At 36.4% G+C, this 14,500-nt stretch overlaps 1 protein-coding gene across 1 annotated transcript in view; it reads right to left on the reverse strand.

Annotated features, from left to right (window-relative positions):
• Positions 1 to 14,500, reverse strand: part of DNAI3 (dynein axonemal intermediate chain 3) — a 95,772-nt gene that overhangs the window by 37,285 nt on the left and 43,987 nt on the right. The window contains exons 9-14 of the mRNA XM_061186388.1: positions 10,285 to 10,475; positions 9,367 to 9,491; positions 7,180 to 7,269; positions 5,242 to 5,328; positions 4,237 to 4,365; positions 1,717 to 1,790 (exon numbers count right to left, since the gene is read on the reverse strand). Of these exons, the coding sequence (XP_061042371.1) occupies positions 1,717 to 1,790; positions 4,237 to 4,365; positions 5,242 to 5,328; positions 7,180 to 7,269; positions 9,367 to 9,491; positions 10,285 to 10,475 (696 nt within the window). The remainder of the gene's footprint in view (positions 1 to 1,716; positions 1,791 to 4,236; positions 4,366 to 5,241; positions 5,329 to 7,179; positions 7,270 to 9,366; positions 9,492 to 10,284; positions 10,476 to 14,500) is intronic.

A 14,500-nucleotide genomic window follows, 5' to 3' on the forward strand; every position in this document is an offset into this window, starting at 1 on the left:
CATTAATTTGCATTATTTGTAAAATGGTTTTGCTAAATACAGATAGCTTCAGTTGAACTTTCTGCATCAATCAATCACACATCCTTAATTAGCAGAACCCTATTTTATCTTATTTTGTATTATAAGACCCTTAGTATGGCTAAAGTATAAAGACTAGAACTGATGAATTTTCCGGATAGCTAAAAATTGGGCTTTCTAAATGCATAAACTTTTTCTTTTTACTTTAACAACTTTTGAAGGAACTATTTCCAGAATATTTCCAAATTCAAGGGCCATCATTATAAACAACAATCAAGGACCTGTATCTTCATCATATAACATGTAATATTTTAAGTCTGTTCAGAGCTTCTAAATGTTCTCCAAGGCCACTGAAGAATAGTATAGCTTTCCATTCTGTTGTTTATAATCAACACTATACCATAAGCATCTTTCCATGAAATAATAATACAATCTTAGTTGTTGCATAATATTTCATATGACCGTGTAGGTGCTATGTGTTGTTTTTGCCTGGGCAGCAATTCCCCCCTCCTTTTTTGGCAAGAGCCTTCTAATTGGTTTTTTGAGAACTGCCCCTTCCCCGTTGCATGCAGTCAGGTTGGAACTGTCATTCAAGGTGCTCTGCCATTCCTTCCCTGGCCAAAGGCGTGAGGACATGATGTAACAGAAGCCAGTCAGATTCTCTTCTGTCACTCTGAATCTTAAACAGTGACACAATGGTTGGAACCGATCCATTCAGATGGTAGGGGCTGGCCATTCATTCTGGCCATTCACTAGGTATACAGTGAGCTACAGGTGACAATGTATTTGCCTTCAAAGCCTCATTTCCTCTATCCATACGTATTTTTCAGGGTTGAGAATATAAAAATAGTTAACCTGCTAAAGCACGTAGTACAGTATTGGCATAAACTTCCAATAAATTAATTTTATCCCCTTAAGTTAACTATAGTTAATTTCTGTTGCTTGCACTCACAGAACCTTACCTAATACGTGCCCACAGGATTAATCATGTCTCCCCAACCCCCTGCCCATGGCTGCTGCTAATGTTACTTATGCCTTCACCTGCCACTCCACAGCTGCTTCTGCTGCAATCAGTGTCTAAAACTTACAGTGTCATGATATCTATTGGGGTCAAAGCTACTTGGGGTGGTAAAGTTTTGCCAGTATTTGGATGCTAGATAATAGTATTGCCCTTCTTACCCTTCTTATGTCCTACTTCACTCTGAATTTTCAGTTCTATAAAGTGGGGGATACAATTTTTAAAAATAAACATTCTTCAACATAGTTACTGAATTACTTATAAAAACACTTGTAATAAATATGCAATAAAAAATGTAAAACTCTTCCACTTTTTAAAAGAAACTTTCCCAATTAAACGTTGTCATCTTCGTAATTGTGAGATAAAATTGAATGTAAACAACACATATTACAAATTTAAAAATATGTGAATATGAAGAAACAGAATAACTATAGATAATGTTATATGATATTACCAACCATGAAACCTAGTTAATTCTTCTTTTTACAACATATTCGTATCCACAAGAAGATTTCTTTAAAACCAGCAACACTCTAACATTCTGTCCTTTAGTTATATTAGGTTTAATTGCTACAACAAAGATTATTTAAGGAACAGAAGAGGACAATGATTTTATAAGCATCTAAAAAAACAATATATTGTTTGAAAACATATTAGGTAATGATTAAAATAAGACATACCAGTCTGCCGAACAAGTGACAAGTTGACAGGATATTCCACTTCGATTTTCGAAGACAGATCCCAATCTGTTAATCTATTTTTAAAAATGCTGGAAGTAAGTTCTGTGTACCTAGGACAGTAATGACTTTTTTCTCAAAGCTTTCTACGCTAAAAATTTTTTTCTCCTTTGCTTTAATTTTTATTAAAAGAACAACACAAACAGAATTTGGAAACTGGAAAGTTTCAAAATCAAATATAATTCTGCTATACGTATTTTCCAGCCTTTTTTTCACAGAAACATTTTTACCTTTTAAAATTAGTTTTAGTTAGTATGCATATAAATTTCCATCCTATGATCTTTCAGTTAATATAATTTGAACATTTACCTATGTAGTCATAAATCATTCTGTTTTTTAATATATAGATGATGTATCATAATTTCATTACCATTATTATTAGAAATGTAGGCACTCTGTTTTTCACTATTAATTGTGGAGCTGAACATGGGAGCTTTTATGAGATTGTTAATCAGGTAAGATCAATAGAAAAGAGACTTGGTGTTAAATTAGATACCTACAGCATGCAGTGAATGCTGGGGTGCCTGCATTCTTTTAGTAATTAGTGGCACAACTCTGCTAGCACACAGAGGAGTCCAAAGAGGGTTAGTGGCTCCTTAGAGTCCTAGAAGGTCCAAGATTCCAACCAGCTAGCTCTCAAAGGAGGTGGAAGGTTTTGTGGCGAACTATGAAGGTGCTACTCTCAAATCAATAGGGAAACATGACTTTCCCCAATACCCTACCTACTTGGTAGGATTGATGAGCAAAAGGTCAAACAAAGGTGGGGGTTCCAGCAGCAGATAAACAGTAAAAGTAGGGGTGGAAGGAAGAATGCAGGCGCAGCAGTGGCAAGGCCTGTTGGCATCATGGGAGCTAGGATCCTAGAAGCCTGGCTGACACTGCTGTGGCCTGAGCCCAGTCAGGATCACTTAACAGCTGCCAGCTTCCACTGTGATTGATAAACAATCCAGAACCCATCTTTCCTCTCCCTCTAATAAGGCTTCCCTGTTGTAGGAAGTTCAAGACTCCAGAGTTGCGCTTGCTCTGGAGTTTTATGTTTTAATGATTTAAAAAAACCCCACAATCATATTATAGAGTTCGGAAAATAGAAGGTTTTAAAATCAAATATAATTCTACCTTACATTCTTTTCCAATCTTTTTCATGGATACACTTTGACATGATTTGTCAAGGTATGCATGCGATTGTATGTCTTAGGACACAAATTGGATTATTTCTTTGCATAAATTTCCCAAATTTGAATTACTGGTCAAAAACTTTGAAAATTTGGATGATTTAAGAAACACATTGACTAAATTGTATTCTAAAACTTTTATGTTGGAACCAGTAATGTTGGAGTTTATTGATTTCACCATTTCTTCCTTTCTAACATGGGAAATTACTAGAAAATTTCATTTAAAAATTAAATAGGTCCAATGGAAAAGAAAAAAATCAAATAGGTCCAAAATAGTACATTATTGTTCCTTTATTATTAATTTCTTTGATATTAGAAAGTCTGAATAATTTTCCTGTTTATCTACTAATTGTTTTTCAGTATATGTCTTTAGCTTATTTACTGGAAAATTTGTATTCACCATATTTGAGGCAAATATTTTTCTTCATTTTGCTACTTGCTCTATATTTTTTAATTTAAAAATTTACATGTGTATGTTTTGAATTTCTTTCAATACTAATTAGCTTAGAAAACTATAGAATCCAGAAATACGATATTCTATTTTGATTTGTTGTATTTATTTTGGTCCATTATAACTTTGAAAAGTAATTGTGCTTTTGCATAATCCATTTGAATATCTTGAAGGGCTAATCACCCTTCATAACTCTAAGTTTTCAGAATATTCTTTGATACTCTGACCTTTTAATTTTTCAAAGTACATAGTAGACTCTTAGTTCCTTGAGGGAAACATTTGGGAAGCTTACTATTTCAAATTCACAAACACCAGCAGTTGTGGGTCAAGTAAAGAACCACAAAGCCATACTGCAGCGCAGATGCTAGGCAGTCAGCTGGGCTCACTCACTGCACAAATAGTTTTCACCTACCAGCCTCATGATGCACTCAATTCAAGACTGCCTTGCAAAATGACGCATTACTACATGTCGCAGATCTTCAAGGTTGTATGCTCTAAATAGTTGAAATCATAAACTTTAAATCCGCAAAGGCTAAGGGTGTAAAATATTTGCACTCTATTGTTACAACCTTCATTTTCTCCACTGTTGTATTATATCAGTGTTAATACCACCTACATTTTTTATTTTTATAAACCACTGAAGTTGACACATTGGCCTTATTCTCATCCCTAAGTCTGATCTTGGTCTGTCAACAGTGACACAACTGTGTGATGTGTGGTTTCTGGTTATTTCACAATTAAAATGCAAATGAATTGTTGACTTGAAACATCCTCTTTGGATAAAATTTTCTAAAAACTTACAAGCCAGCAGGAGAAAAGTATGAAGCCATCAAGACTCACCTCAAATGTGTCAGGCAGCCAATGTATATCTGTAATAACTTTCCTATGTCCATTTTCTATTGAGGAGACTGCACAGTGTCTGATATACATTGCTTCTTTATTACTCTCTGGTTCAAGGAGAAACATAGGCTGTGAAATGTTACAAGAAAGTTATGTGCTAATTTTAGAGCGCTGATGAAGCAACTCATATTTTACTTATCATTCCAATTAAAATCAATAATTTGGAGAAATACCAGTTCAAGGAAAAACACAAATTAGTGTTTCTATGTATTATATAGTTAGATAATAAGATTATCTTCTTTCTACTTCAGTTTAGTCTAAGATTTTTATCTCTAAACTTTTAACAAGAATGACTGGCCCATTCCCTAAAGAACCAATGAGACCCCATTTTTGAAGGAGTATTTCTGTGAGTGCACAGAAAACCACATCCCATGGTTTCTTGGTCAGAGACCCGTGATGCTTAGGTTGAAGGACCGGGGGTGAAGATGGGCAAATGGTGGGTGAGTAGTGAGTTGGGAGCTGAGGAATCTCTTCCCAGACCTCTTGGCAGAATCCACAGCTTCACAGATCATAGCGTATTATTACCCGGAAGGCTTGTAACCCCTTCGTTTTATACATGAGAAAATTGATGGTTGCTGAGGGGGTGGGGGACATATCCAAACTCACAGGACTGTGATCTAAAGGCTGGATGCATGGGCCTTCTATCCAGTGCTCTTTCAACTACATCACTTTAGGCAATCCCTTGGCCCCTTCATTTTATTTAACAACAATAACAACAAAAAAGAACCCCTGGGATAGACAGTACAACCTATTTAGTGGTGTTTTTAATCAAGGGCCTACATAAAAGTGATTCAAAACACATCCACAGCAGATGTGAAGACTTAGGAAATAACACTTCTTTTTTTTTCTAGTGAGTCTCTGTTTAGCTTGGCAACCCTGTTGTGTACTTTTTGATAAACTCCTGAATGGAAAAAATTTGCAAGGGAAAAGTTATAAAAAGCTAACCTTGAGTGTGACGTTTTTACTTCTACTACCATCTGCCTTGATGTTTTCTATTCGATCTGCATGTGCGGTAATATCCCACATGACAATCTAAAACAGAAATAAATGTTATTACAACATACTTTCAGGAACCAGCAAATTGCATCTTGAACATTTTAAAAAACCTATTGGTATTGCAAGCACTCTGATAAATCAACCACCTTGGGAGGATAATCAAATTTAGCCTACATCTTAAGTAAGTCAGCAACTCTTATTTTTTATCTTTATTTATTTATTTTAACATCTTTATTGGAGTATAATTGCTTCACAATGGTGTGTTAGTTTCTGCTTTATAACAAAGTGAATCAGCTATACATATACATATACCCCCATATCTCTTCCCTCTTGGCATCTCCCTCCCTCCCACCCTCCCTATCCCACCGCTCTAGGTGGTCACAAAGCACCGAGCTGATCTCCCTGTGAGTCAGCAACTTTTAAAGCTTATATAAAAAATGTTTTCTTCTCTTTATTTATTTTTCTGGCTTTATATATTTTTTATTTATTTTGAGCTACACATACATTTATTAATTTTGTTACTCTTAATTTGTTCCTACTTCTCCATCCTGTTATTCAGGATTTTCCCCTTCTTCCTAATAATGTTTTCTTCTCTTTAAAAGAATTTTCAGCACTTTGATTTTTGTGCTGTGTTAATAAATGCTAGTGGGGTTTTTTTTTGTTTTGTTTTTTTAAATCCAAGATAGGCATAATGCAATTCTCTCTGCTTTGGGAAGAGTTCTTCCTCTGTTTTAGGGAATGTGGGGACAGCTGCTTTAGACGCAGGAGAAAGCAGTCTGTTCTCCAGAATTAAGTACAAACACCCAAAATTGTTCAAAAGGCTAGGAAATGATGATTTCTATTTAATTGAATATTATGGCCAACTCTGAATTTGCATATACACAGATGGTCATTTTTTGAAAAATCAGAACAAAGCAGAATATGCAACACTAAATTAGAATAATTTTCAATGACTAAAAGTCATTTCAGTACACTAAAATGTAAACAAAATGTCAGGATCACAGAATTGTGAATAATTTTATTTTCAGCATTTGCTTTTCTAAAATATTCTAAAACAAAGTTGTGTCACCTTCTCAATGAGTAAAAATGGCAATATTTGCAGGGCTTGGAGGATGTGCTCTGGGTCCTCACTAGATCACCAGTTATTGTTGAATAAAACTGAGGAAAAAAATTAGTTTTCTTAGATGTTTTTGGTTCTGGATAAGTGGGCATGGATGATGCAGACATTTACATTTCAACTACCTAAAAGTTTTCCTAGCCACACGATAAAAAATCATTATACCCTTGTAATGGTCAAACTCACTGTATCACAATGAATTTAAACATTGATCATAAAATAGCTATAAGATTTTTGTTTTGCTCTGTTGGAGAAACAGGCAATTGGAAGATAGAATCTAAATTTTATACAAATTAGATAACTTTAAAGAGAAAAAAGAAAAAAGCAAATAGGATATCAAATTATACACACATAAATTCAGTGATATAGGTATGTTTTCCAGAGAATTCTGTTTAAATTCTGGATCATTCCCTAACTCCTACCTCTAGGGAAATTTCAGAAGAGGGCTCTTGACCAAGAGGTATTATGCTTATGGTTTTTGTTCTTCCCTGGAATCTTGTACAATGCGTGGTTCTATCCCAGCAACACAAATAGATCTGACCCGGTTTTCTTCCAGTTATCATAACTGGGTTACCCTGTGGACATCTTGAGCCCACATACCATGTCTAACACATCTTCACACCCCAGTTCCTGGCATGGTGACTGGCATACAATTGACATGCCTTCCCTCTGCTGAGTTGAACCCTTAAGTTAAAAAAACTACCAGTCAAAATGTGTTACAGAATGCTGTCTAAATTAATAAACAACTGAAAAAAAAAAGCCATATGTACCTGCCCGTTTATGCACCCTCCAGCAATGATATTAGGGTCACTTGGACAGAACTGGAAGCAGAAGATGTCATCTGGGCTTTCCAGCATTAACTAAGGTAAACCCCCAAATTCAAGAGAGAATGAGAAAATCTATTAAGATCATGGTTAGAAATAATATTAATAAAGTCAAAAGTCTAATTTTATAGCTATTTATAAGAAACATGCACATGAATTCCATTCCCAGAATTCTACCTCTGGATTGGAAGCTGCTTTTGCTGAATTTTATTCTGGACATTGATCATGCATATAAGAGCAGGTAGTTTCTCAAGGGGACCCAATCTCCCCTCCCCTCCCCTCTGTGGGTCATTGCTGGGGCATGTTATAATTTTTTATAAATAAAAAGACTATGAAATCAGTGTTTCTGAAAAGTGTGGAGAGTAAGCTCTGGGGGCCAGGATATTTGTATGATTTTTTTCCCTGCTGTATATACCTAGCCTGGCACAGAGGTAAGCACTCAAAAATAAAATGCGTTGAAAAAGAGAAGACGGCGGCGTTGCCAGTGATAATATTACAAATTTTAAAATAATGCAGAACCCATAAGGTAAACAAAATCAAGTGCCTGGAGGGTAGGGAGGAAGTCCTGCAAGGAATACACCAGCGTGAGGAAATAGATATACTAACCATAGTTAGCACCTTAGCTACTGTGTTACCACCAAGCTAAACACTTGCATGGTTACCATTCTTTAAACATAACAGCCAAAAATACAGGCCCCAGAGGCCATTGGTTTGCCACCACTGAGCTAAAGATTTCAAATTGGAATTGAGGTGAATTATCTTGGTTTATTTGGTACCTTGTGGATTCTAGAGAAACCTCTACTTTTGAAAATGAAATCTTTTAATATTTTCCTATAGTTTTGATTAGAACAAAGACAAAATTAATCATTTGCATCATATCTTTAAGAAATTATTTGTGTGTCTTTTTAAAGCTATTCTTCAAAATAGAGGAAAGGTTAAAAAGTTTTTTTAATAAAAATAAATAAATAGAATATAATTAACTTTATAAGTATATTTAACAAAACTATATTTTATATGGAATTTCTATCTTAATAAACTGATTACTGATTTCCTTAAGAAACTAAAATAAATAAATAACATTTCTATTAAAAAAAAATAGAGGAAAGAAGAGTCTTTCTTTCCTCTTCCTATTTCCCTGGAGGTTCAGCCACACTTCCATGGCATAGAGTGAAGACTAGTTCTACACTGCTGGAAAATGATAGAAAACACCAGTGAGAGAATGGCACCATACTTGTGGTAAGTAGGCTGACAAGGAAGAATGACAGATCTGTCATTTTGATCTCTGTATCTATAAAAAAGCATCTAGACTCTATAACAGTAAAACTACCTTAATTCAGATGAATTAGGGAAGAAGGAATAAGGGGACACTAGGGTTTATTAGGGAAAGCCTTAATTATATAATACTTTATAAAAACAAAATATTATATTTAAGTACATTGAAAAAACTTAATCTAACACTATAAAGCACCCTCCCCCTAAGCAGAACTCATCTTGAGCAGATATTGGAAATTGAACACTGCGGGGGCAAACCCAGCCTTTAGCCTTACTTTATTTGGACTGCTGTGTGTTTTGGTTTGGTTTTAGTTGAGCTGTTTAAAAATTGGGAGATCACACACAAAATTGCTGGATTCTCTTGACAATTGGGACCACCTGGTAAGGAAAGCAGAAGAGTAGCTGTCCCCATGGATGGGCTGGGTACCCTCTAGGGCCACAGTCCCCACCATTCCCCACTGTCTCCCACACTGTCATCTTTACTCATTACCATCTCCTACTGGTGATCCTTGGAATTAAGGAAATCCATGTGAAACTAAAATCTCTTTGCATCTGAACAATTAGTACCTAAATAAAGTCCATAAAAGAGTTTGCTCTTTAAAATGAATTGAACATTCCTCTTACAATGTTTTTTTTTTAAATAACATGTTGATTTGTTCAATATATCTTTTCAATAAACTAAGTGTAAACTTAAATTTTGCTCAAATTGAATGATGACAAATTCTGAATTGAAGAAAGCCTAGCTTTATAGGGGTTTACAACATTAAGTGATTATAAAGTATTTTGCAATTAAAACTGCTAAAGATAAGTGAAAGTAGTAGTTAAAATTTTTAGAAAACGTGGATGACTCTCCGTCATTACCTGAGGATGTATGGGATCGGAGAAACTCCAGAAAAGAATCAGTGATGGTTGCAGCAATAGTTTACCAGAAAAGTGGACCCTCTCTTCAAAGGAGAGTCGTACAGCCACCGACACAGCTATTAGCCCTGATAGAAACACAACTAGAAATTAAAATCTGCAGCAACTGTGCATGGAGAAGTGTTTTTAGGTTTTGTTTTCCTACACAGTCACTGTTCATTTCCATTTTGATGAAACTAGTGTAAAAATATTCTACAGGAGACCAAGAGTGTTTTTAGAGCTCTACTGTCTAATACGTTGGTTGCCAGTAGCCATGTGTCACTTATTTAGCACTTGAACTGTGGCTGGACCAAATTGAGATGTTCACAAAATAAACAGTGAACTTTGAAGACTTAGTAAGAAAAAAAGATGTGTTGTGTTTCTTTTTTTGTTTTTTTTTTGTGAGGAGAGGGCCAATGTTGGGCAGGAAAGGAGGAAGAAAGAGGGCACAGATGGCTCTGTCCATGGTTCCGCCCTCACACATTCCTATTCCCTTTGGCTGCTGAGCTCTTTTTTTTTTTTTTTTTTTTTTTTTTGCTGAGCTCTTTAAAGGAGGTGTATCTCCTATCCTGCCCAGTAAGCTGAGAGTCAGGGGGAATGAAGTTCCAGATTTGGCGTTGCACCAGCTGGGTGACCTGAGCCAGTCACTTTCCTGAGAGCTCTGGTCCTCTCCTTATAAAGTAGAGACCACAATGTGGTCCCACAAGGTAGCTGGGAGGACACATGATAGAGAGAAGGTGCAGAAAGTGCTTGGCAGGTGCCTGCACTCAGGAATGGAAGTTGTCTCATGGAAAGTGAGCTAGTTTGCAATTCTACATATAAAAGCAACAGATTATTTCAATGTCATCCCAGAAGGGAATCCCAGTCATGATTCTGCCTCACCATAGATGATCGGATGCCAGGAGACACAGGTGATCATCTTCTCCGTTAGGTTATGCAGGTCAGTAAAGGACTGGTACTCTTTCAGGTGGGTATCAGTCTTGTCCCCAAAGGTACCTTCTTCTTCTGCCAGGCTTTTCCAGTCATTAATAAATGTATTCATGATTTCATTTTGCTGCAGGGCTATTTCAACACTATTTTGTAAAAGAAAAAAAAAGGAATCAAGATATTGGATTTTAATATTCAGTGGTACGTCTTTCATCAGCTCCTCCTGCTTCATTTATACTGAAAGAAAAAGTATTCTCAATTGTATTTGGTAACTAATGATTAATCCTGTGTGAAATAAATGACTTAAGAGAAAAAAAATTCAAGATAGTGTGCTACTCAGAACTGCTTCTAGTGCCAGGAAGCTGTTAGTTGACAGGCTCTAGCATCATCACAACTTGCCTCAGTTTCCCAGCCAAGGTCATGCTCTCTCCCAGTCAATGACTGAGCATGGTGGGGGGACCTTCAAGATGGCGGAGGAGTAAGTCGTGGAGATCACCTTCCTCACCACAAATACATCAAAAATACATCTAAATGTGGATCAACTCCTACAGAACACCTACTGAATGCCGGCAGAAGACCTCAGACCTCCCAAAAGGCTAGAAGCTCCCCACGATGTACCTGGCCGTGTGGCCAACAGCGTCTTGGTGCTCCGGCTGGGTGTCAGGCCTGAGCCTCTGAGGTGGGAGAGCCGAGTTCAGGACATTGGTGCACCAGAGACCTCCCAGCCCCACATAATATCAATCGGCAAGAGCTCTCCCAGAGATCTCCATCTCAAAGCTAAGACCCAGCTCCACTCAACGACCAGCAAGCTACAGTGCTGGACACCCCATGTCAAACAACTAGCAAGACAGGAACACAACCCCACCCATTAGCAGAGAGGCTGCTTAAAATCATACTAAGTTCACAGACACCCCAAAACACACCACCAGACGTGGTCCTGCCCACCAGAAAGACAAGATCCAGCCTCATCCAGCAGAACACAAGCACCAATCCCCTCCACCAGGAAGCCTACACAACCCACTGAACCAACCTTACCCACTGGGGGCAGACACCAAAAACAATGGGAACTACGAACAAGCAGCCTGCTAAAAGGAGACCCCAAACACAGTAAGTTAAGCAAAATGAGAAGACAGAGAAATACGCAGCAAATGAAGGGGCAAGGTAAAAACCCACCAGACCAAACAAATGAAGAGGAAAAAGGCAGTCTACCTGAAAAAGAATTCAGAGTAATGACAGTAAAGATGATCCAAAATCTTGGAAATCGAATGGAGAAAATACAAGAAATGTTTAACAAGGACCTAGAAGAACTAAAGAGCAAACAAACAATGATGAACAACACAATGAATGAAATTAAAAATTATCTAGAAGGAATCAATAGCAGGATAATTGAGGCAGAAGAACGGATATGTGACCTGGAAGATAAAATAGTGGAAATAACTACTGCACAGCACAATAAAGAAAAAAGAATGAAAAGAATTGAGGACACTCTCAGAGACCTCTGGAACAACATTAAACGCACCAACATTTGAATTATAGGAGTCTCAGAAGAACAAGAGAAAAAGAAAGGGACTGAGAAAATATTTGAAGAGATTATAGTTGAAAACTTCCCTAATATGGGAAAGGAAATAGTCAATCAAGTCCAGGAAGCACAGAGAGTCCCATACAGGATAAATCCAAGGAGAAACATTCCAAGACACATATTAATCAAACTATCAAAAATTAAATACAAAGAAAAAATATTAAAAGCAGCAAGGGAAATGCAACAAATAACATACAAGGGAATCCTCATAAGAAGGGTGTGGCAGGACATACATAAAGTGATGAAAGGGAAAAATCTACAACCAAGATTACTCTACCCAGCAAGAATCTCATTCAGATTCAACTGAGAAATTAAAACCTTTACAGACAAGCAAAAGTTAAGAGAATTCAGCACCACCAAACCAGCTTTACAATAAATGCTAAAGGAACTTCTCTAGGCAGGAAACACAAGAGAAGGAAAAGACCTACAATAACAAACCCAAAACAATTAAGAAAATGGTAATAGGAACATACATATGGATAATTACCTTAAATGTAAATGGATTAAATGCTCCAACAAAAAGATACAGACTGGCTGAATGGATAGAAAAACAAGACCCGTATATATGCTGTCTGCAAGAGACCCACTTCAGTCCTAGGGACACATACAGACTGAAAGTGAGGGGATGGAAAAAGATATTCCATGCACATGGAAATCAAAAGAAAGCTGGAGTAGCATTCTCATATCAGACAAAATAGACTTTAAAACAAAGACTATTACAAGAGACAAAGAAGGACACTACATAATGATCAAGGAATCAATCCAAGAATAAGGTATAACAATGGTAAATATTTATGCACCCACCAGAGGAGCACCTCAATACATAAGGCAAATGCTAACAGCCATAAAATGGGAAATCGACAGTAACACAATCATAGTAGGGGACTTTAACACCCTACTTTCACCAATGGACAGATCATCCAAAATGAAAGTAAATAAGGAAACACAAGCTTTAAATGACACATTAAACAAGATGGACTTAATTGATATTTATAGGACATTCCATCCAAAAACAACAGAATACACTTTCTTCTCAAGTGCTCATGGAACATTCTCCAGGATAGGTCATATCTTGGGTCACAAATCAAGCCTTGGTAAATTTAAGAAAATTGAAATTGTATCAAGTATCTTTTCCAACCACAATGCTATGAGACTAGATATCAATTACAGGAAAAAATCTGTAAAATATACAAACACATGGAGGCTAAACAATACACTACTAAATAACCAAGAGATCACTGAAGAAATCAAACAGGAAGTCAAAATATACCTAGAAACAAATGACAATGAAAACATGACGACCCAAAACCTATGGTATGCAGCAAAAGCAGTTCTAAGAGGGAAGTTTATAGCAATACAATCCTACCTCAAGAAACAAGAAACATCTCAAATAAACAACGTAACCTTACACCTAAAGCAATTAGATAAAGAAGAACAAAAAATCCTCAAAGTTAGCAGAAGGAAAGAAATCATAAAGATCAGATCAGAAATAAATGAAAAAGAAATGAAGGAAATGATAGCAAAGATCAATAAAATTAAAAGCTGGTTCTTTGAGAAGATAAAAATAATTGATAAAACATTAGCCAGACTCATCAAGAAAAAAAGGGAGAAGACTCAAATCAACAGAATTAGAAATGAAAAAGAAGTAACAACTGACACTGCAGAAAAAACAAAGGATCATGAGAGATTACTACAAGCAACTATACGCCAATAAAATGGACAACCTGGAAGAAATGGACAAATTCTTAGAAAAGCACAACCTTCCGAGACTGAGCCAGGAAGAAATAGAAAATATAAACAGACCAATCACAAGCACTGAAATTGAAACTGTGATTTAAAATCTTCCAACACACAAAAGCCCAGGACCAGATGGCTTCACAGGTGAATTCTATCAAACATTTAGAGAAGAGCTAACACCTATCCTTCTCAAACTCTTCCAAACTAAAGCAGAGGGAGGAACACTCCCAAACTCATTCCTCGAGGCTACCATCACCCTGATACCAAAACCAGACAAAGATGTCACAAAAAAAGAAAACTACAGGCCAATATCACTGATGAACATAGATGCAAAAATCCTCAACAAAATACTAGCAAACAGAATCCAACAGCACATTAAAAGGATCATACACCATGATCAAGTGGGGTTTATCCCAGTAATACAAGAATTCTTCAATATATGCAAATCAATCAAAGTGATACACCATATTAACAAATTGAAGGAGAAAAACCATATGATCATCTCAATAGATGGAGAAAAAGCTTTTGACAGAATTCAACACCCATTTATGACAAAGACCCTCCAGAAAGTAGGCATAGAGGGAACTTCCCTCAACATAATAAAGGCCATATATGACAAACCCACAGCCAACATCGTTCTCAATGGTGAAAAGCTGAAACCATTTCCACTAAGATCAGGAACAAGACAAGGTTGCCCACTCTCACAACTATTATTCAACATAGCTTTGGAAGTTTTAGTCTCAGCAATCAGAGAAGAAAAAGAAATAAAAGGAATCCAAATCGGAAAAGAAGAAGTTAAGCTCTCACTGTTTGCAGATGACATGATACTATGCATAGAGAATCCTAAAGATGCTA

This window comes from Eubalaena glacialis, chromosome 3, assembly GCF_028564815.1.
Source record: "Eubalaena glacialis isolate mEubGla1 chromosome 3, mEubGla1.1.hap2.+ XY, whole genome shotgun sequence".
Taxonomy (NCBI): domain Eukaryota; kingdom Metazoa; phylum Chordata; class Mammalia; order Artiodactyla; family Balaenidae; genus Eubalaena; species Eubalaena glacialis.